The sequence below is a fragment of the Phascolarctos cinereus genome, unplaced genomic scaffold (assembly GCF_003287225.1).
Source record: "Phascolarctos cinereus isolate Bilbo 61053 unplaced genomic scaffold, phaCin_HiC Scaffold_4;HRSCAF=312, whole genome shotgun sequence".
NCBI classification, from domain to species: Eukaryota; Metazoa; Chordata; class Mammalia; order Diprotodontia; family Phascolarctidae; genus Phascolarctos; species Phascolarctos cinereus.
Genome location: NW_027555847.1, coordinates 263,543,245 through 263,566,019, shown reverse-complemented (window position 1 = coordinate 263,566,019; position 22,775 = coordinate 263,543,245). Strand labels below are relative to the sequence as shown.

The following is a 22,775-nucleotide window of genomic DNA, read 5'->3' as shown; positions in this document are numbered from 1 at the left end:
GGAGAGTACAAAGTTGGGCAATGACTTGAATCCTGTGAGTGATATTTCTATTTCTGTGACTGTTATTTGTATTCCAGGTGTAGGTTTTTCTCCCTCCTGGAAAACAAGGTGAAGATACTCAAAGATAACCTTTCCATGTTACAGGTTGTTAAGGACAATGAAATGTTCCTAAGGAAAATAGCAGTGAATAATCAATGGGAAAAAATGGGATCTAAGGTGGAGGAGGAATGTCAGGATGATAGAAAACGGAAAAGGAGAAATCATTCTGCTGTACAATTAGAGATTAATAAACAGATTTGAAGCTTCTCCTAGAGGAGCTAGGAAAGAGAGGAAAGAACTGAATGTTCTGAGGGTGAAAAATCTGCTTGTCCTCCAAACAGTGACACAGGGCAGCCACAGACGCTATCAGGGAAAGCATCTAGCAAAGGTCTGCAGAAGAAGAGAGGACCAGATGTGATTTTCTGGGTGAAGGCACTGTGACTCAGTGAAGGGAGCATTGACTCTGGAATAAGAGGACCTGGGTTCCAATCTCACCTCTCACGCTTATTAGCTGTATGACCTTGGACAAGGCAAGAAGTATTAAGTCCTTACTATGTGCCAGACACATAAGAGTAGGGGTCAGAGAACTATAACCATTGTAGAAAGTGAAATAAGAATTTTTTCATACAATTTTTAAATATAAAAATGATTTTATAACCACACAAAAACAGGTTGAGCACTGGATTTGGCCCAGCTATAGTTTGCCAACTCTAAGATGGTCTCTGCTGTTGTGGTGGCTCAGTCATTTCAGTCGGGTCTGACTCTTCATGACCCCATTTGGGTTTTTCTCGGCAAAGATACTGGAGTAGTTTGCCATTTCCTTCTCCAGATCATTTTACAGATGAGGCAAACAGTTAAGTGACTTGCCCAGGGTCACACAGCTAGTAGGTGTCTGAGACCAGATTAGAACTCAGGAAGAACTCAAGAAGAATATTCCTGACTTTAGGCCTGGCATTCTATCCACTGCACCACCTAGCTTCCCCTTCCCTACCCTTAAGGAGCTTAAATTTTAATGAGGTAATACAATTTATACAAAGGAGCTGAAAAGCAGGGACTGGGGCACAGTGGTAAAGTCTGGAGAATCAGAAGATAAATGAAAGATGTCTTTCCTGGGATACTATCCAAAATGGAGATGGGGCCTGGAGGTACAGAGGGAGGTTGCTGGCATTGAGCGAGTTACTAAAACTTTCTGGGTGTCAGCTTCTTCGTCTGTAAAATGGTGTTGATCTAGATGGCTTCTGAGATCCCTTTCAGCTCTAGCTCTCTGATCCTATTATCCTTATTCAGAGTATATAGGCAATTATTTGTAGGCTAATAATAACAATAGAAAATGATTTTGAACTGGGAATGATGGAACAAGAAAAAAAGGGAGGTGATGCCCAAGATTAGTAAGGAGGTAGTTAAAATGCACCTCTCTGCCCTTGAACTCAAGTCATCCGATCCTGATGAAATACCTCCCAGGATCCCTAGTGAACTGGTAGATGTGAATGCTTAGTCACTGCTAGTGAAATCTGAAAGATCATGGAAAATAAGAGAGGTAACAAGATTGGAGAAGGGCAAATGCTGTCCCAATTTTCGACAAAAAGATGAACAGAGTCTGCAAACCACATGACAAGTGAGCTTGACTTCAATTTGTGAGGAAATTGTAAAACAGATAACGAAAGAGATAGTTGGTGACCACTTACAAAGGGAAGTGTGTTCATTGCAAAGGACCAGCATGGCTTCATCAAGAACAGGTCATGACAGACTAACAGGATTACTAAACAAAAGGACCTGTAAAATGCTGTGGATACAGCTTACTTAGACTTTAACAAAGCTTTTGATAATGTATCTCACACTATTCTTATGGAGAAGGTGGGCATATGGATTAGACAAGAGTACAATTAGATGGTTAGATGGCTGCAATCAGTGAACAGTCATTAGTGGTTAAGCACCAATGTGGTAGGTCTGCAGCGGAGTACCCCAGGAATTTATGCTGGGCCCTATGTTGTTTAACATTTTTATCAGTGACTATTAGATAAAGTCATCAATATCATTTCATCAATATTCGATGAGCATAGATGGCATGCTAATCAAATCTGGCTGACGTCAAATTGGGAAAGCTAGGTAACACAGTGGATTACTGAATCAATATCCAAAAGTTTAGGCTAGAACACTGAGGAAGGAAGGAAAAAAATAAACATTTGTTAAGTTTTTACTAAATGCCAGGCACTATATTAAACACTTTACAAATATTCTCTTATCTGATCCTCACAGCCACTCTGGGGGAGGTAGGTATTATTATTATTAGCCCCATTTTAAGGAAACTGAGGCAGACAGAGGTTATGAAACTTGCCTAGGGTTACACAGCTAGTAACTGAGTGGCATTACAACAGAGATAACTATAGAGTTTTTGCACTTAAGTAATAACTCTAAGTAACAATAGTAATAATAATGATAAAACCCAGCTCTAATAGCATAAAATGAGGGAGGCCATGATTAGATAACAGTTATAAAGATGCTCTGAGAGTTTTAGTAGACTTTAAGCTCAATATAAGTTAGCAATGTGATGAGACAGCCAAGAAAACTAATACAGTCTTGGGCCTGAAGTATGAGAGGTACAGCTTCTAGAAATAAGGAAGTGATGGTCCCTTTGTGAGACCTCATCTGGGGTATCGTGTTCAGTACTGGCACCATGGTTTAAGAAGGATATTGATAATCTAGAGAATGTCCAAAAGAGAGCAGTTTAGGATGGAGAAGGCCTTCAGGCCATCTGATATAAAGATCCGGTGAGGGAAACAGGGCGTTCAGCCTTAAAAAGAAAAGCCGCAAGGGTAAGAAATAGGAGAAATACCTATCAGCATTCCTCTAGTTCTTTTCCTTAAAAATCAGTCAATGAACAAACATGTATTAAGCACCATGAGAAAGGCAAAAACATGAAACTTACCCTCAAGAAGCTTGAGAAAACACGCAAACAACAATGAACATACATAATACATACAGTGCAAACAGGAGGTAATCTCAGAGGGAAGGCACTGGCAATAGGGGGATGGGAGAAGGGTAGAACAGGAAAGACCTCTTACAGAAGGTGGGATTTAACTCAGATTACCTTGAAGTGGTGAAGGCCTGTACCCAGAGTGGCTGGTGTGAGTGGAGAGAGGAGGGCGTATATGAGAGCTACTCTAAATGACATTTGGTGGGGTGGGAAAGTAAGAACCTGAGGACGGCAGCAAGATTGTGAGCTTGGACAACTGGGAGGACGGTGATGCCCTTGACAGTAATGTGGAAGTTAGTAAGGGTTGGGCTGGATGGGAAGATACTGAGTTCAGTGTTGGATATGTTGAGCTGAGGTGGCTTTGGGAAATACCGTTTGAGATATCCAGTAGGAAGTTAGGGGAGACTGGAGCTCAGGAGAGAGATTAGGTCTGGATAAATAGATTTGAGAATATTTGCATAGAGATGACAATTGAGTTCTTTTGGAGCTGGTGAGATAGTACAGGGCAGGCCTGCATAACCTGTAGCCCCTACAGCCCAAAGGCATGCCAAAGGATTTACTGAAGCCTGCAAAAAATGTAGAGAATGTTTTCCTCTACATTTTTCCAGGGCCACCGGAAATCCTTTGGTGGGCAACAGATTGTGCAAGCCTGGTATAGGTGGATAACAGAAGAGGGCCCAGGGCAGAAACTTGGAGTTTCAGTGAGTGGGCATGCCTTGGAAAAAGATCCAGCAAAGGAGACTGAGGACCAGTCAGACAAGTAGGAGAACCAGCAGAAAATATGTTGCTTTACCTTCCCGGGCCTCAATTTTCCGGTCTATATATCTATAAAACGGAGTTTGATTAAATCAGAGGTTCCCAAACTTATTTGGCCTACCACCCCTTTTTAAAAAAATTACTCAGTGCCCCCCTCAATCTTTCTTTAGTTCTCTAACAGTTTTTTGGAAATTTGCATCATTTAAAAATATGAAATACATTTTTAAATGATGCATCTTAAATTTAATAATTTATTGTAAATTTGTGAGATTTTCCTGCATTAAAATTTTGGTGATACAATATTGTGTCTTATAACTGTATAGTATCATATCGTAAACAAGTCACTACATGCACATATTCCGGCTGATGAATGCTGGACTTTCAGACAATGCACAACACACTCTCTTGCCAACACTTGCTTGTTAAGACCTGTCAGCAGATTTGACCACTAACTGGTTATAACTTGCATTTTGTGTGTTTATTTGGAAAATGATGTAATCATTACAACTTAAACTCTGTTACACAACAGATGAAAGATGCACAGTTTTTTAAATTTTTTCTCTCTTCTTTCCTTATGCTTCCACTGCCCCCTTATTTTTATTCAATGCCCCCAATTGCAAAGGCTACTATCAGCCTCCCCCCCCTCATTCCAGTGCCCCACAGGGAATGGCACTGCCCACTTTGGGAACCTTTGGAAATGATCACTGAGATCTGCTCTAAATTTATCATCCTACAGAGATCAAATCCCGACTTTCTGACTCCAGGTCCAGCCTGCTTTCTACTTCTTCAAACTGCAAGTCCAGTGCTCATTTCATTGTGCCAAGTGAGAAAAAAGTCAGCAAATGCATGACACTGTTTAGGGTAAAGACACAGGGACTATAAATACCTAATTTGGGGGGGGAAAGGAGAGAGGGCATTTGAAGGGTATACCAAATATATTCTTAAGAACAAACTTTTAGCAAGACTTAAAAGCCTCCTTAACTACATGGAGACATTCCTTTCAACCCAACTCCATTCCCAACATCTTATTTCCAAGGTTAAACCCTTCTTGGCCAGCTATCTAGACCCTTGATGATATTTATAATTATCCATAAAACATGGAGCAAAACTAGATATAAAATAAAAAGTGTCTGCATATGTAGAGGTGGGAACAGAGAGAGAGAGAGAAAAAAAAATACATGGTACTATGAAAAAGAAAGCTAGCTTTGGAGCCAGAGGGTCTGGGTTCAAGTTCAGACTACCTGTGTGACCATAGGCAACCACTAAGGTCCCCACTCTCTGGTCTCCATTTCCTCTTCTGTCAAACTAAGCATCTGGATTGGATGAACACAAAGGCATATTCTGGCTCTAAAGCTATGAAAAGAATGGTTAGACATGGAGAGCACTTTCTGTACTTGCTTTCTGAAAGCAGGGCTTCAGGCCAGAGATGTCATGAGTTTCCTGGAAATTTTTTTTTTTTTTTGCTTTCCTTTTCATGTCTCCTTCTAAGCTTCAAGATTTTTTTTTTTAACATGTGAGAAGCTCAGCCCCATCATACCTTTCCCTTCCTCCTTTAACCCTCTCCCTGGATTGGAGGGGATTGGTTAGTATCTGTAAGATATAGAAGAGTCAGCTGGGGCGACAACACATACACAGAGATCCTAAGAAAGGAAGGGTTATTTTTTTTTTCTTTTTAGCAGCAGCAAAGGGAAAAGAAGGGATGGGGAGAGGGAGAGAGAAGGAGAGGGAAAGAGAGCGAGATAGAGAGGGAGGGAAAGGGGGAAGGGGGGAGGGAGGAAGAGAGGAGAAGAGAGGGGGAAGGAGAGAGACAGAGAGAGGGGGAGAGAGAGGGAAAGGAGGAAGAAGAAGAAGAGAAACCAGAGAAAAGAGAGACAGGAGAGAAGAGAAAGAGGAGAGACATGGAAGACAAGAGAAGAGAGACAAGTGGGAGAGGAGAGAGAGAGAGAGATGAGACAGACGAAAGAAGGAGGGGGGGCAGACTAGAGGAAAGAAGAGTGAGAAAGAAAAGAGAGGAGAGGCAAGATAGCAAGAGAGAAGGGGGAGAGGGAGGAAGAAGGGGAGAGAGAAGGAGAGAGAGACAGAGAGAAAGAAGAGAGGAGAGAGACAGGAGAGGAAGAAAAGAGAGACACGGGGGACAGGAGAGGAGAGAAAGAGAGACGAGAAAAGGGAGAGGAGAGGAGGAGAGGGAGGGGAGGGGAGAGGGAGAGAGAGAGGGAGAGAGAAAGGAAGGAAGGAAGGAGGAGGAGAAGAGAAGCGAGAGAAAAGAGACAGAAGAGGAGAGAGAAGAGAAGGAAAGGGAGGAGGAGGAGAGAAGAAAATAGAAGCGAGAGAAAAGAGGAGAGAAGAGGAGAGGAGAGGAAGGGAGAGAGAGAGAGACAGAGAGAGAGAAAGAGAGAGGGAGAGAGGGAGAGGGAGAGAGAGGGAGAGAGAGAGACAGAGAGAGACAGGAGAAGAGACAAGAGACGAGAGAAAGATCACAGAGGGGAAAAAGACTGAGAGATGGAGACAGACAGACTGACTTACCGGAGCAAACCAATGAATGACTTGCCCCAAGGCCAAGGTCGGGGCGGGGGGTAGGGGTGGGGTGTGAGTTGGGGAGCATCTTCTGGAAAACGGGGGGAGGCAGGAAGTTACAGCCCGGGGCACCCGCAGGGATCCCCTGGGGCGGGCGAGGCTCCCTAACCACCTCCCCCCCCCAGCTCCACTCCTTGGGGCTGCGGGTGCGGAGGGGCGGGCGCTCGCTCCGTCGTGACCGTGCTCCTCCTCCGTCCACTTTGGTCCCTGAACTTAGTTTGCGCTCCGTGCCCGGAAGCCTGCCCTCGCGGGCGCCAGCTCTCACCGCCGGGCCGCACCATCCGTGCCCTTAGGACTAGGACCAGGACCCGGACCGGGACCGGGGCTGGGACCCCGCCGTCCAGGCCCCCCGAGCTCGGAGGCGGGAGGGCGATGCCCATCCCCGCGCTCGTCCGGCCGCCCAGCAGTGCGGGCAGCGCTCTCCAGGCCGGCCCCCGGGACGGCTGAGCGGCGGCGCCGGGAGCCCCCCGGGTCCGCGGCCAACAGACGGCGGTCCCTTCCTCCTCCTCCTCTTCCTCCGCTCCTCCTTCCCCAGCCTCTTCCTCCTCCTCCTCGGCTGCTCCTCCCCGGGCTGGGGCTGCTCCCGGGCTCGCGCTCCTGCTCCTGCTCCTCCTCCTGCTGGGAGCCGCCGCCGCTTCCTCCTCCCTCGCCTCCTCCTCCCGCTCGGGCTCCCCGCCTCCTCCTCCGCCGCCTCCTCCTTCTCCTCCGCCGCCGCCGCCGCCCGGCCGGGCCCAGGCCGCTCCCGAGCAGAGCCGCTCCCGCCCAGCCCGGGGCCCCCGGCGGCTCGCCATGAGCGGAAGCGCGGCCGCCGCCGCTCCTGCCCCGGCCGCCGCCGCAGCAGCCGCTCCCTTCCCGCCGCCGCCGCCCGGGGCCACCCTCCCGGAGCACGGCCGGCGCCACCGCCACCGCCACCCGAGGCAGCCGCATCGCCCCGAGGCCGGAGGAGGGGGCACGGGGGGCCACGCCGCCTCCGGCCCTACCGGTCCCGGGCACCAGAGGGCGGCCCCCGGCGGTGCCGGCAGCAGAGCCCCCGGAGCAGGTAGGGGGGCTGGGGAAACGAGGCGGGGCCGGCGCCGGGGAGCCGGCGGGGGGCGGGGCGGGACGGGACCCCAACCCCCCCCCGGCTCGCTGGGGCGAGTGGGGCGAGTGGGGGGGTGCCGAATACCCGCGAGCTCACTTGCCCAGACGTTCAGTTAGGTTGACTGACACTTTCCCCCGGGGCTGGGGAGGGGGAAGGGGGTAGGAAAGGGCAGATGTTGGGGCATCTTGGCAGGGGGAGGGAAGAAAGAAGCTGGATATAGGGAAAAGGAAACTAGAGCGGGCGGGGCGGGGGGAGGAAATGTAGAAAAGAAAAAAAAACGGAATGAGAAGTGTAGGGAATGCAGGGGAGATGGAGCCTCAGCGTTTGCAAGGCTTTTAGAAAGAGTTTTAGGGTGAGGGAACAGGGATGTGAATGATTCTGAAACTTTTCGGCCGGGGGCTCTGGCAGTGCCCGAGAGCCGTGGGACCACCCGCGTGCCTCACCTGCTTGGCACTTTGCAGCCCTTCCTCCACCCAGCCTTGCAAACCCTCCGCCTCCCCTTAGTCTCCAACCCCCCCTCCTCAGCAAAAATCTTCCACCTTAATTAATGCAAGACCTTCCTCGCTTTTGATGAGACCGAAGTGAGTTTGTCAGTTTCTTTAAAAAAAAAAATTCCATCAAATGACTTTACCCCTAAATGAAAGTGAACACGTGCTTTCCCGCACTGTTCCCGTAAGAAACGCGGCGGGCTGCCACCTAAGACCACGCCTTGAGAACCGCTGGACCCGGGGGCGGTCCCAGGGGCAGAATGAAGGGGTCCGAAGAATGAAGAAGTCGGTACTGCCGTGCCGGAATGAAGGAAGTTCGGTAAATTAGACACTGGTGTGTGAGGAAGGGGGCGAGGTAATGGGAGCGATGACCAGAGGGCGAAGTGGAATTTTCTTTTGGATTTTGGAGTGGTTTTTGTTTTTACTGGGGGTGCAGCCTGAAGAGGAAGAGACTGGAGGAATCCTTTTTCTTGAATAGATGGAAGTGAAGGAAAAAAATGATTTGAAAAAAGTAGGGAAGAAAGGAAAAGAAGGGTTGGGCTTACTTTAGAGGGGAAAAGAGAATGGGACAAAGGAGAGGGTCTGGGTGTCTAGAGAAGGGAGTGAAAGTTAACTGAGTAATAGCTTTTTATCATCTTGGAAGTGTGGTTGACAGTGTGTTGGAGATTTAGTAGTTCTTTACTATATTGCTATTTAATCGAGTTCCCTTTGATTTTCTAATGAACAGTAATCAGTGCTTTAAAAAAAGTTCTCTTCCTTTTCATACGTGGTTCAATCTTTGTCAGTGCTGAAGATGAAAGAATAATTAGCAAATTCTTTAATTAGAACCCTGTTGTGCAAGATTTATATGTCAGCTGCTCTAACTATAAAGTACCCCCGTACAGTTCATATTATGTTTGAATTTTGAGTTTTATGTAGGTAGTCAAAATTTAAGATGCTAAGCTAATTATTTTTCATATTGGAATAGCCTGATTCATAAATTTGCTAATTGTCCTCCAGCTCGACCTTTTTGTCTTTAATCCTAACATATCTACGAAGAGTGTAGTATTAGCAAATGGTGATTAACATTCGGTAATGGCATCTATGAAATAATTTATCTGTGATGTGTAGTCATGAAATTTCATTAGAAAAAGGGCTATCCCTGATGTTCGCTTTGGAGAGGAAGCTTTGTATAGGTACATCTTTAGAAATATTTGTCCTACATTAGGTATTGATTAGATTACTCACGGTAGGTCTCACCTTTGAACATGTACTTCTGAGACTTTAAGAGGGTTGGCTCAGTCATTTCATTTGAACCTATAACGTGTTTTCTGAGAGTAAAGGTCAATTAGTTACTCATTCCACAAGCATTTATTGTAAATGCCTACTGTGTGCCAGGCACTTCACTAGGCATTGAGGATTTAAAAAAATGCAAAAAACCCCAGCCTGTTGCGGAAAATTTTTCCTTTATGAGAAGCTTATCAAAACCACACAGTTGACCTTATTTATCACTGTGTTCAATTGAACTTAGATTATGCTTAAAAGTTGAAAATTTATTACAGTGTTATATATGTGTATCCATATGTATACCTACATACACACATACATACATTTGTAGATGTAAATAATTAGAAAGTTGTGACATATATGAAAGAGAGAATCTATAGAAATACTAAGGTATCTAGTGGGTAAAGGAGAGAGAAGTAACTTTCTTATTCCTGAACTTCAGTTTTATGGGGAAAGTACATTTTTTTATTCACCTAATTTTCCCTCTAGTGAGTGGGCTGCAATTGTCTACAGTAATAGAATCCCTGTGAGGTTAGAATGGTGGTTTTCTAGATAACACATTCTGGAAACCTTTGCCCATTTTGTTAAGGGTTGTTATTTATTTTTATCTTTTTTGGAGGGGGGGAGTGGTAAGAAAATCTCTGCTCTCACAGGACTTTTTAGAAACAATAGCAGTGTGTCTTGACAGCAGTTGGCATAAAAGAGCATGATTTTGCTGGCTCTGGGTATAGTGGTGCAGTTGAAGTGGTGTTTCTTTAGTTTTCTCTTTAATTATCTTCTAAAATATGTTTGAGAAAAGGAAATGGAAGGGTTATTCTTAGGAGCTTTCACTGATATTTAGACTGAATTTTTCTTTTCACTTTTCTATGGGAATGAATATAAAAATTAAACTGTTATAATAGTGTCTGATGCTTAAACTAGGAGAATAAATTATCTTAATATCTTATAGCATATTTGGACACAATTACATTTAAGTGGTTATTTCTGCCTTTAATATTCTGATTATTTAGAAATTAGTTATGCTGATTGATAATGAACCATAAGGACTAGGTAAAGTATGCTGTAGGTTCTTAAAGACCTGACTAATCTAATAATGTAAAGAAATAGTGAGCATTTGAGTGTTTACTACAGAATCTTCAGCTGTTTTCATCTCTTGGCATAGTCTTTTGAATCTACTGATGAAAAGTCAGAGGATGAAGTAGAAAGAGCAATGACCTGAGGGTCAGGAAAATTAAGTTCTAGTCTTTAGTCTGCAGCTATCTTAGCAGCTATTTCACTTGTGTGGGTGTCATCTCATCTGTGAAATTAAGAAACTAGATGTCTAAGATTCTTTTAGCTCTGAATTTGTAGACTTCACAAGATGGTCTTGAAGGTACCTCTCAACTCCCAGATGACCAGGCTGTGTGGGGCTCAGGAAGAGACTTATTCCTGAAACTGAGGTGATCCTGTTGCTTTCCCTTTCTCAGCTACTCTTACCACTGATCTGGCCCTGAGAACACCAGAACTTATCCGGACGTTCTCTCTGGCAAAGCTTATTTCAGAAAGATATAAGAATTTCTTGAACATAGACTATTTAATAGATATGGTTAGGTTGGAGATGACTTAGAAGTGTTTAGTTGGAAGGGTGGAATTAACAACTAGATGCAGATAATTTTTAAAAATCAGCAATTGAAAGTTGGCTATTAAGATGATGGGAACATTTTTGGATAATTAACATAAATAGGTTTTGAGGTTTTATATTCAAAACTTTAGGAACTTTAAAATATAATATTTTAAGGTAGTATTTTGAACTGGGAATATACTGAACTGTTGTTTCGTTAAATTGTAAACTCTATAGGACCAAACCCAGAAGGTATTTATGAACTTATATGAATCATAGAATTTCAGAGTTAGAAATGACCTACTTTACTAAGTGAAGCATGTTATCATTTCTATGGCATCCTCTATAGGTGGTCATCAGGGCTTTGCTTGAAGATTACTTAATGAGGCAGCCCATTTATTCCACTTTTCTTATTCACTAAGGCACTGACACAGGTGTTATATTAGAAAGGTCTTGAGCTGAAATCTTCCTCCTTTACCTTTTGCCAACTGGTTTTAGTTCTACCCTTTTGGACTGAGCAGAATATTTCTAGTTCCTCTTCCAAATAACAATACTTCAAATATTTTAGCATGTGATTATATTCTATCCCATCCCCCTTCCCCCCATCATGCTTTTCATTTCTTAAAAACAAGATTTTGTTGGTCTGTTTTTATATCATCATTGTTTCTCCCAGGATCTCTCACTTTGAGAACTATTCCATATTACAGATAGTATTTTTTAAAGACGAAAAGGAAAAAGAACAGAAAAAAGCCCAGCGTAACTGATTAATGCTTCAGAAAAGTTTGAAAACATGTTCAGTGTACACTTATGTACCTCCCACTTCTGCAAATAGGTGGGGCCTCATCTGTTCTTTTGAGCCATACTTTGTTCCTTATAATTTTGCAGCATTCATTACTGATTTGTATATATGTGTGTATCTTTCCATTTACATTTTTGACATCATTGTGTATATTGTTTTCTTGGCTTTGCTTACTTCAGTCTGCATCACTTCATGTAGATCTTTCCAACCAACCAAAAAAAAAGATTCAGCTTAAACCCCACTGGGGCAGGTAGGTGGCACAGTAGATAGAGCACTGGCCCTGGATTCAGGAGGACCTGAGTTCAAATGCGGCCTCAGACGCATAACACTTACTAGCGGTGTGACCCTGGGCAAGTCATTTAATCCCATTGCCTAACCAAAAAAAAAAAAAGACTCTGATCTTTCCGTTCTTCTCTGTATTCATCACATAAGTAATTTCTCACAGCACAGTAATATTCCATTACATTTGTGCACCATAGTTTGTTTAGCCATTGCTGGATTGATGGGCATCTACTTTGTTTCTAATTCTTTGCTATAACAAAAAAAGTCCAACATGCTTTTCTTCAGGTAAATCATCTCTAGTTTAAGACTCTGTTTCTCCATGCTGGTTACTCTTCTCTGGACATACTCAAGCTTATCAATATTCTTTCTAATATATGTTTAGATTGGACCACATTTGGAATATTATATTCAGACAGGGACAAAATACAGTTTGACTATCACTAACTTACTCTTGGACCTTATACTTTGACCTTTGCAATTTAAGATCAGATTAGCTTTGTCGCATTAACTAATTTAGCTTTACTAAAACCGGCAGGTCTAACCATGTTCCCCTCACCTGGTATTTGTAAGATTTATTTGTTATAAGACTTATTTTTTGAACCTAAGTGCTAGGACTTTACTATTAAATATCTTGTTTGTTTCTGGCTTATGTTATCTTTTTTAAAAATCTTTTTTTTTTTTAACAAATTAATTATTCCTCTAGGCTTTTTGTCATCTGCAGATTGAACAAGTAGTATGTTCTTTTTATCTTTATTTCACCTTTAACACTAGCATCTTGGCTATAAAATGGGGTCACTAATACCTGTAAGTAGTACATGCTTCCTAGGGTTAACAGGAGGCTGAGATGGGATGTTTGTAAAAGTACTTTGCAAATTGTAAGCACTATGTAGATGTCAGTTATTACTACCATCACTTTTATATTTCCAAATTATTGATAGAAATGTTGGTCCTCACATGGGACACTGAATTTCCTGATTCTTGGCATGTTCATTGGTGTTTTCCCATCCCGTGGAATTCTCTCCTGCCTCATTTCTGTCTCTTGGCTTCCCTGTTTCCTTTAAGTGCCACCTAAAATCCCACCTATACATAAAGAAGCCTTTGCTGATTTCCCCTTAGTCTAGTAAATCCCCCCTCCGGGATCATCAGTATCTTGTTTGTATGTAGTTGTGTGCATGTTGTCTCCACCAATAGATTGAGTATCTCAAGAGCAGGGACGATTTTTTGCCTCTCTTCATACTTGCAGTACTTAGCACAGGGCCTGGCACATTGCGGGTGCTTAATAAATGCTTTTAACATGACTTGTAAGCCATATCTTTTTCTCATTATTATTCATTCTTCCTGTTTGTGCTGTACACAGACAGCTGATTCAGGAATAATTTCCACATCAATAATATCTTCCTGTTAGTTAAAATACAATATAAAGGGCATCTCAGAAGGCTTAGAACTGCACTAAGACTTTTGGGACACCTTGTATTTTTCATTCCTTATGGTATTATTTGGTGTTCACCATTCTTCCTGCACTATTTTAAAAGATGAGGTAAAGTGAGCATCTTTTTAATAATCAGTTTTGTACTTTTTGTCTTAGTTTCATCGGGTTCATTGAATTTGCCTTTTTAAAAAGTTATAACTGGAACACTTCCTGCCATTGCTCATAAATCTTCAGAAACGGTAGTTTACTAAACATGTTTGTAGGTTCGTTCAATGCCCTGGAATGTAATGTATTTAGGTAACGGTTTTAGTTCTCATTTGAACCTTCCTACTATATCCTTCTCAATGGAAAGATTGATCTCTCAGTTGGAGTGGAAAAGTTCTTTCCCATGTAATGTGTTATCATTAACCCATTTCCTCCATGCTCTGGGCTTATCCTTTCCTTGGTGTTCAGTCTACATGCTGCCAACTCTGGGACATGGCATGGGACCTAGGCCTGAATTCTAGAACAGATTGTTAAAATGGCTAATTTGTGAAACTTATTGAAAAAGGTTTATTATATATGTTTGTGATGGTAGAATGATTAATTGAATTTTCTTCTAGAGAAAGCTCATCATCTCTTAGGCTTAGTTTGTACTCATTTGATGTTGAGTAAACATTAGTTTTCTTTCTTCTAGATGATAGGGTATTTTCTTAGTTTTTTTTAAAGATATATTTACCATTCAAAGTGAGATGTTATTTGTCTTATGTTCATTATTTTTTTTGTCTTTTATTTTAAACTTTTAGTGGAGGGTTTTTTTTAATGCCTCCAGCACACTGACTTAGTCTCTGAAAAGGATTTCTGAAAGACTTGGGTAGGAGTCCTAGAATGAAAAAGGGTGGAGCAGTTTGATCAGTGGAGGGAATAGCATTCCTGAAGTAGTCGCGGATCTGTCAAAAGAAGAATTTTGTTTTTTGTCTTTCTCTTTTTGGTTAGTGGTCTTGTGTTATTAAAGAATAAAAAGTTCGTATCTTAAAACATATCAAAACCTCATTAGTCAGCACTGGAAACAAGAGGTCAAGTAAGTAAAGTTTATTATATTTTTCAGACTCACAGGATCATGTGGATACAACATATGTGTCACCCCCTCATGACCTGGTAGAATATTTGCTCTTTGATGGGAGATTCATTTCCTTTTTTTTGTCTTTGTAGCCCTAGTGCTTACGCATAGTTGGCCCTTAATAAATGTTGAACTCTGCTTAAAACAAAACACTGATTATAGGGCAGCTGTGCTCTTAAGGCATTATGGATGGCGGCCCCCAAAAGATCAAAATTATTATAACATATAATATTCATAATATTATGAAAAATAAATGCTAATTGTTATATCAATAACATAACATTGTTAATAATAGTGATATAGCAACAACAATATTTGTATAATGTGCCAGCCATTGTACTAAGTGCTTTACAATTGTTATCTCCTTTGATCCTCACAACAACACTGGGAGGTGGGTGTAATAATAATAATAGTAATAATAATAATTGCTAACATTTGTATAGAGTTTACTATGTGACAGGCACTATGCCAAATGGTTTACAAATATTATCTCATTTGATCCTCACAGCAGTCCTGGGAGGTAGGTGCTGTTTTTATCCACTTTTATAGGTGAGGCGGACAGACCATGGTTTACCCAGGGTCACAAGCTAGTATTTATAATTGTATAAAATAGGTTTTCTTATTAGAGTTATTAATATTATTATTAAAATACTAGTACATTTACATAATGCTTTTCAGTTATTTCTTATTCTCTCACAGTAAAGTAATTTCTCTTAAGTTTTCTCATTTTGTTCTCAAAACACCTCTGTAAGGTAGGTAGTAAAACTTTTATTTAACCCTGTTTTACAGGTGGAGAAACTGAGACTCAGATTAAAGTATTTGGCTGTGGTTCTCTCCCCCAACCCTCTCAGAGTAAGAATAGAGCCTTGATCTTCTTATTCCAGATCCAATGACCTTTCATCAATAACTCTCCAAACATTATAAGTGAGGCCACTCGAGAAATATATGTCGTATATAAAGAATATTCTTTAGTTTTGACTTCAATTCTTTGTGCCCACCATGATTTTTGTCTTGGCATCAAAAAGTCATTTGATTTATTTGTAGGGATAGCAATGTGGTATCATGAGCTATTTTGATTCAATATTTTTTATTTTTGGAGAAACAAACTGACAGTCATTTCAAATGTGACATTTCATTAGAGATTTGAAAAAGACAAAGAGAATCCACTTTATCTGTTTGTAAATAAAAATGAACAGTTTATCTTTTTACCTTCTGTTTTTATGAATGTGCCAATAGATCATGACTTTGATAATTTAATTGTTGGGGAAGTCAGGAAAACCCGAGTTCAAATCCACCCTTAGACACTTACCAGCTGTGTGACTCTGGACAAGTTACTTAAATTAACTTCTGCCTACCTCGACTTCTTCAGCTGTAAAATGAAAATAATAATATCACTTACCTCCTAGAGTTGTTGTGAGGATCAGATGAGATAATATTTGTAAAAAAAAAATAAAAGTGCTTAGCAAAATGCCTGGCACGTAGTAGGTGCCATATGAATACTTATTCCCTTCTTCACCTTCCCCTTAATTGGAAAACCTGATTTTCTTTTTTGGATTTCTTTAACTACTTTCTTCATTAGCGTCATACCATTCTTTTTTATACAGTTATCTCTTCTAGGTACTAAACTCTTTTGATTGGTTTTTTGCTTTTTCAGGGGGAACTGCTTACTTCTGCTACCCTGGGTTGTTGGGCCTATGGTGAGGGGAAGGGAAGGCTGGGTAGCTCTCCACAATTGCGTTCTTCTTTTCATATGCTAATTGCCAGTAAGGGGCTCACTTTTGTCTCCCTCTCTGCCTCTCTGTCTCTCTTTCTCTCTCTCTCTGCCAGAATTTAGCCTATATATATATATTACAAAAGCCCACCAAGGAATACTGATCACTAGTCTAGCAAATCAGTAGATCATGACTTGATATTTCACAAAACATTGGTTTTTATATTTAAGGGTCATCAAAAACAGTTAGAAAAAGGGTGTTTACACTCTGGTTACATTTCCTTGAGAACAAAACAGTAAATGTGAGTGAAGTTTATAACTTTCTCAGACTGACAGAATGATGGAACATCGTGCAGCTGGATGAGACTTTAGCAATCATTTCATCTAAGCATTTTATAGCTAAGGAAACTGAGGCCTTGAGAGTTGAAGCCCAAAGTCACAAAACTATTAAATGGCAGATGTAGGAGTAGTGAGTAAATGTTGCAGAGAGATACATTTAATGGTTTTGTGTAAGAAAAATCTTCCTAACAATTAGAGCAATTCCAAAGTGGGATAGGTTGCCTCTGAAGGTAATAATTCCCTTTCGCTGGAGGCCTTGAAGCAAAAATTAGATGACCACTTATTTATGTTATTGAGGGGACTCTGATTGTCCTCTGTTCTCAAATTCTGTTATGACAACAACAACAATAGTAATAAGAGCTAGCAGTTACACAGTACCTTAAGTTTTACAAAGTATTTTACAAATATTATCTCATTTGATCATCATAACAACCCTTGTAGTTTGGAGGTACTGTTATTATCCTCATTTTACAAATTAGGAAACTGAGGCAAACAGTGGCTTGCCCAGGGTCACACAGCTAGTATCTGAGGCCAAATTTGAAATCAGGTCTTCCCGACTCCAGACTTAGCATTCTGTCTGCCATGCCACCTCACTGCCTTGTTGGATTCTTTTTCTTGTGATTTTCAAAATTATGTCATCAAAAATGTTTGTTGTCTCCATTAAATAGAATGTAAGCTTCTTGAGATCTGGTTGTCATTCTTTTCTATTGTGCTGAAATCCTTTTCATTCATTCAAAAATGGTATTTTTAATAAAGCATTGTATAAACATGTCTACTATGGAAGTGTTTTGCATAACTGCACACGTGCCACCTATATTGAGTTTCTTGCCTTTTCAATGAGGGTGGGTGGGAAGGGAGGAAGAGTGAAAAATCTGAAACCTAAAGTTTTAAAAACATGTGTTTAAAAATAAATGTTTTCACATGCTACTGAGAAATAAGAAATACAGGAAATGGGGTACAGAAGTCTATCCTGCCCTACAGGAAAATAGGAGAAGGGGATAAGAGAAGTGGGGGGAAGAGATAGAAGAGAAGACAGACTAGGGGAAGGGATATTCAGAATGCATGCCATCTTGGGGTGGGGGAAGGGGTGAGATGGGGTGAAAATTTGGAACTCAAAAACTTGTGGAAGTGAATGTTGAAAACCAAAATAAATTTATATTAAAAAAGAAAAAAGAAAAAGTCCTCAAGATGGTGTTTCATCAATTTGTTTTGTTTTGTTTTTGTCAAACACCTTCTTGCTTAGCACTATGCAAGCCACCATGGAGTATACAGATTAATAAATTAATTCAGCATTTATTAAGCAAAAAAAGAAATAAAGTATTGTATACATCAAGATTTTGTGTGTGGCTGTGTAAGATGTGTATGTCCAGTGGGCTGTCTAAATATGTCTCAAAGGAGGCATTGATAGATATTTCAGGAATCTTGCCTATCTCTCCAACCTGAGTTCAGATCTAGCCTCAGACACTTACTAGCTGTGTGACTCTGGGCAAGTCAGCTAACCTTTGTTTGCCTCAGTTTCTTCAACTGTAAAATGAGGACACTATAATAACAACTACCTCCAGGTTTTGGTATCAAATGAGAGAATGTTTGTAAAGCACTTAGTACAGTTTTGGCACTAGTAGGCACTTAAATACTTATTTTATTCCTTGTTTCCCTTCCTCTCCAAGGGAGGCTCTGATTCATGCTTTGAAGGGGTAGGAGAAGGACCATGAGACACAGTGTTCTTTTCTCCAATCTCTGAGAGAAATAGTGGATTAAGATTATATCTACAGTATTGGCCCCCCACCAACTTTTTTTTTTTTTTAACTCTTTTGGGGTCATTATTTTAGATTCAAAACAGAAACCATTGCCTGGGGCTGTCTTTTAAAGGGAGGAAGAAGAGTTAACCCAAATTTATTCCAGCAGGTGTAATTCCTTCTTCCCAAGCACTGTTTACACAAAAGACCATGCCATCGAATAGCAAGCAAACTGCTTAGGCAGGAAACCAGGGATATGTTGAAGAGCTGGCTTCCTCTACAAGTCTATAGCTTCTGAAGTCTCTCTCTCTCCATGTGTCTGGAGCTGGTCTGAAAGACAGTCTGAGATCATTTGTGTCTTTTCAAAACCTTTTCACCAACTCTGCCCCTCATGCAAATCCACGAATTTGTAGCCTTTGTCAGCATTCTCTGTAGCTGTCTGGAGTCTGTCACCTCATCCAAAACACCCCAGGCTTGAAAACCTGAGTTCACTCAAGTAGGCATATTTAGCATACTGAGTTAACAAAAAAACCTTTAAATTTCGAATTTTATTTGCCATTACTTTTTTATATAACTCTTACCTTTTTAATTAACAAGCATTAATTTTCTCACCCCCCCACCTCCCCCAATTGTTGCCATTATTTTTAAATAGTTGTTTTATCCACTGTCATACCTCTCCTTGCCAAATTTCTAAGAGTTCAATAAATAAAATCGTTTGACACTGTCAGTAACTTTACCAAATAGAAAGGGGAAAAAATCCTAGTTTAAAAACATCTTTGTTAGTGGGTAAAATGAGAACAATTTTTGTTAAAGTGAGAGGTGAATCACATCAAACACAGAAAGAAGGCCAGATGTAAAATATTGTTCTTCTATATATGCTGTAAATTAAAATGTAAGCAAAAGTTAAATGAATAATTATTTGCTTTACAAAAAACATTTCACAAATTTATTTCCAGTAGGATTTGCTGACCCACTCATTTGGCCTTGTGTTTTCAAATACATTTGATTTAAATTTTTATCAATATCTTTTGTTTCTATGTAATCTTCATTTCCAAATACATCTTTTCCTTCCCCGTCCCAGTGAGCCAGCCCTTGTAACAACTACAAGTAATAAAAAGGAAATGGGAAAAAAAATAGTTCCGGAAAACTAATCAGTGTTTCAGTTGAGTTTGACAATATGTACAGCATTCCACACTCATTCTCCCACACCTGCAAGGAAGGAAGAGAGGAACATTTTCTCACATTTTTCAGGGGCAAGCTTGGCCACATAACTGAATTTCTTAAAGTCTGATTTATGTGCCACTTTCCAGACACACCTGTTATATACTCTGGAAAAAACTCCAGATTCAAAAGAAAGAAACAAGCCTGTCTTGAAGGGCTTCAAGATAAATGATGTACTTATCCTCTAAATCCACTGATTGTTAAAGCTCATAATTTTAATATTGTTTAATGACATTGAATGATGACCATTACTCCTCATCTTTATATTTAGAGATTTTGACAGAAGGGCTAAATTTATGTTCTTATGAGCTGAAAGATTTGGACATTTTAAAAAACGGTATATGTATATATAAAAATAGAGAGAGAGGTTCACATATACACCTCATCTGGTTGTTGTGAGACCCTTTATAAATGCTATTATTATTACTAGTTATTATAATATTATTACTAATATATTTTTAGCTTTAATGGAAGAACTATTTGTTAATAAGAAATACCATATACACATAAGTTAATGCTTATGAAGCAATTAAATAACATTAATGTTATCTTGTCTACCGCATTCCTCAAAGCTACAATGTAACTATCTAAATCTATCCAGAATAATCACTATCACCATCACCACTGCTGTAATGTTCTTTTTCAAAAAATTTTCTTTAGTATCACCATCTTCCTTACATTGTAGCTTCTTTATCTAGGATCAGGAAATAGACTAATACACTAACAACTGACTTAGAAACCAGAAAAAAAAAAAGGTCAGCTTTATGAAGTGAAAAAAAGAATTATGAGGAAAAACCTGTAGAGCTATATAAACCCTGTAGTTGAGTTTGGTAGTAAGCTTCATATGGTGGTAAATTCTAAAAACCTTAGAAAAATTTGCTAGTAAGTGAAATTGTTCAGTCGGTTTTCAATGGTGTGCAACTCTTCATGAGCCCATTTAGGTTTTTTTTGGCAAAGACACTGGAGTGGTTTGCCATTTCCTTCTCTAGCTCATTTTACAGATGAGGAAACTAAGGCAGATGGAGTTAAATGACTTGCCCAGTGTCACACAGCTAGGAAGTGGTTGAGGCCAAATTTGAACTCCAGAAGATGAGACCCTGGCTCACTACACTTCCCCACCTAGCTTTCCCTGTAAGTGAAGGTAGCTGCTACCAGTAAGCCACCATTAGGATACGAACAATGAGTACAGAGGTACATCTCTTAATTTGATGGATGTTAATAAATATTATCTAGGTGATGGATTAACTTGCCTGGAAGTCAACATAATGGCAAACATAAATGTTGCCTAGAGGTTGATCAGAATGTAATAGTCAACCACCAAAGATAGTTTGACATCATATGATTATCCTTTACTATTACTCCACTGAGAAACAGCTGCTTTTCTTTTTTTTTTTAATTTCTGAATTTTGGTGGTGTTTTTCTGTTTAAAATCTTCCATTCACATGTACTTTGAAGCAGGGTTTCTATGAGGTAGACAAGTTTTAAACCAGATAAATCTGAATTAGCCTTTAAGTTGCTACTCAGGGATGTGTGTGTGTGTGTATGTGTATAAAACTCTAATATAGCTGAAATACTTTTTTGAATATCTATGTGCTCAGGACTTTGGGGGGCACTATACAAAAAAGTAAAATGTTTTATACTGTTCGAGGCTAGATCTATTTGGACAGAGTCTAGATAGAAAAATGTCTCACTGAGAATATTTGAGCCAGATTGATGTGCCAGGGGTGTCCAGGCTGCATTACCTAAGTATCAAGAAGGTAACTGGAGGAATGAATTCATTGCTTTCATCACTATATGTTACTGCTAGAAGGAGGGTAGTATGAGCAAAAGTGTCTGTAGCAGTCACATGGTGGACTCAGTGGAATATTGCTGGGAAAAGAGAAAAATTGTTCTGCCTCAGGATTTTTGTATTAAAGGAAGTTAAAGGAGTTGGTAGACAGGAATTCATATATACTGTGTATATATGTGTCTATATGCACAGTATATTTGAATTCCTGTACATACACAGTATATATGAATTCCTGTCTACCAACTGTGTATACACACACACACACACACACACACGCATACATACAACCTTTTGGCACTATCCTCTTTCTCACTCTTATGTAAGCTTATGTTCTTTTAGCAGCCTCTCTTTTTCTGGTTTGGCTGCACTGTCTCTGCAATATCTTTCTCACTTTCCTTCTGTTACCATTAATTTATTATTATTTATTTTATGCATAGGTACCCTGTGTTAACAAGGTGATCTGTGTCACTATGGGTACTAGGCAGGTCATGGGAACTGAATGGGAATAAGGAGATGAATCAGGATTGCTCCACAGAGAAATATGGAATAAAGACAAGAAGTTGAGGTTAGGAATCTACCCCCCAAGTGGATAAGAGGCAAACCCTTGAGAAGTACTAATGGGCAGCTAGGTGGCATACTAGATAGAGTGCCAGGCCTGGAGTCCGGAAGACTCATCTTCCTGCATTCAAATGTGGCCTCAGACACTTAATAGCTGTGTGACAAATCACTTAACCCTGTCTGCCTCAGTTCCTCATCTGTAAAATTAGTTGAAGATGGAAATGGCAAACCAGTCCAGCATCTTGGCCAAGAAAACCCCAAATGGGGTCACGAAGAGTTGGACATGACTGAAATGACTGAACAACAACAAGAAAAGTTGATGGAATGAAGTCAACCAGCCCTGCTTATATGTTAGTCCTCTGCCCACCACTTGACTCATTATCTCTTTAAAAAGATTGTCATGAGCTCTAGAGTAATCCAGTAATATACTATGACACTTTCTTTCTCATTCATACAGTTGCAGTGTCTCATTAATTAGCTAGTGCCTCCTACCCCAATACTTTAAATATTGCTTATTTAATGGATGATGAATATTATTTATTTAATGAACTGGAGAAATCTCCCTTCCCAGTGGTAATTATGCTTATTTTTATATGGTTTAACAAATATTAAAATCATTTCATCTGTACAGTTTGCACAATGTAAGTAAGGGTAGGGGTTCTAACCCCACCTCAACACAGAAGGCCCAGAAAATTCAGTTGAATCAATGAATAGTTAAAACTAAATAGTTTATATTAGACTTTTCTTACCACTCCATTAGGATTTCCTCAAACCCCACATTAGTATTAATGTCTAAAGAAATTTCCTAACAATTAGAGTTACATGCAAGTGACACTGGTTGCCATGAGAGATGGTTGATTTCCCCCTATTTGAAGGTTTTCAAGTAGGGACTGTATGACTGACCACTTGTGTATTTTATAATTTAGTATATGGATTGGATTACATGGTTACTGAAGTTCCTTCCAACTCATATCTTCTGATTCTGTAATCCTGATTACTAAGTATATGTAAAATGAGGTTTCTCTGATCTTCAA

At 40.2% G+C, this 22,775-nt stretch overlaps 1 protein-coding gene across 7 annotated transcripts in view; it reads left to right on the top strand.

Annotated features, from left to right (window-relative positions):
• The first annotated feature begins 7,117 nt into the window (after positions 1 to 7,117).
• Positions 7,118 to 22,775, top strand: part of RNF38 (ring finger protein 38) — a 202,084-nt gene continuing 186,426 nt past the window's right edge. For 5 of the 7 annotated variants that reach the window (XM_078153033.1, XM_021004518.2, XM_021004517.2 and 2 more), the window contains exon 1: positions 7,187 to 7,382. Coding sequence is in view for 1 of the 7 variants with exons in the window: in XM_021004515.2 (XP_020860174.2) it covers positions 7,133 to 7,382 (250 nt within the window). In the remaining 6 variants the exon portion in view is untranslated. Of the gene's footprint in view, positions 7,383 to 22,775 lie in introns of all 7 variants that reach the window. The other 2 variants (XM_021004515.2, XM_021004519.2) reach the window with 2 other exon arrangements.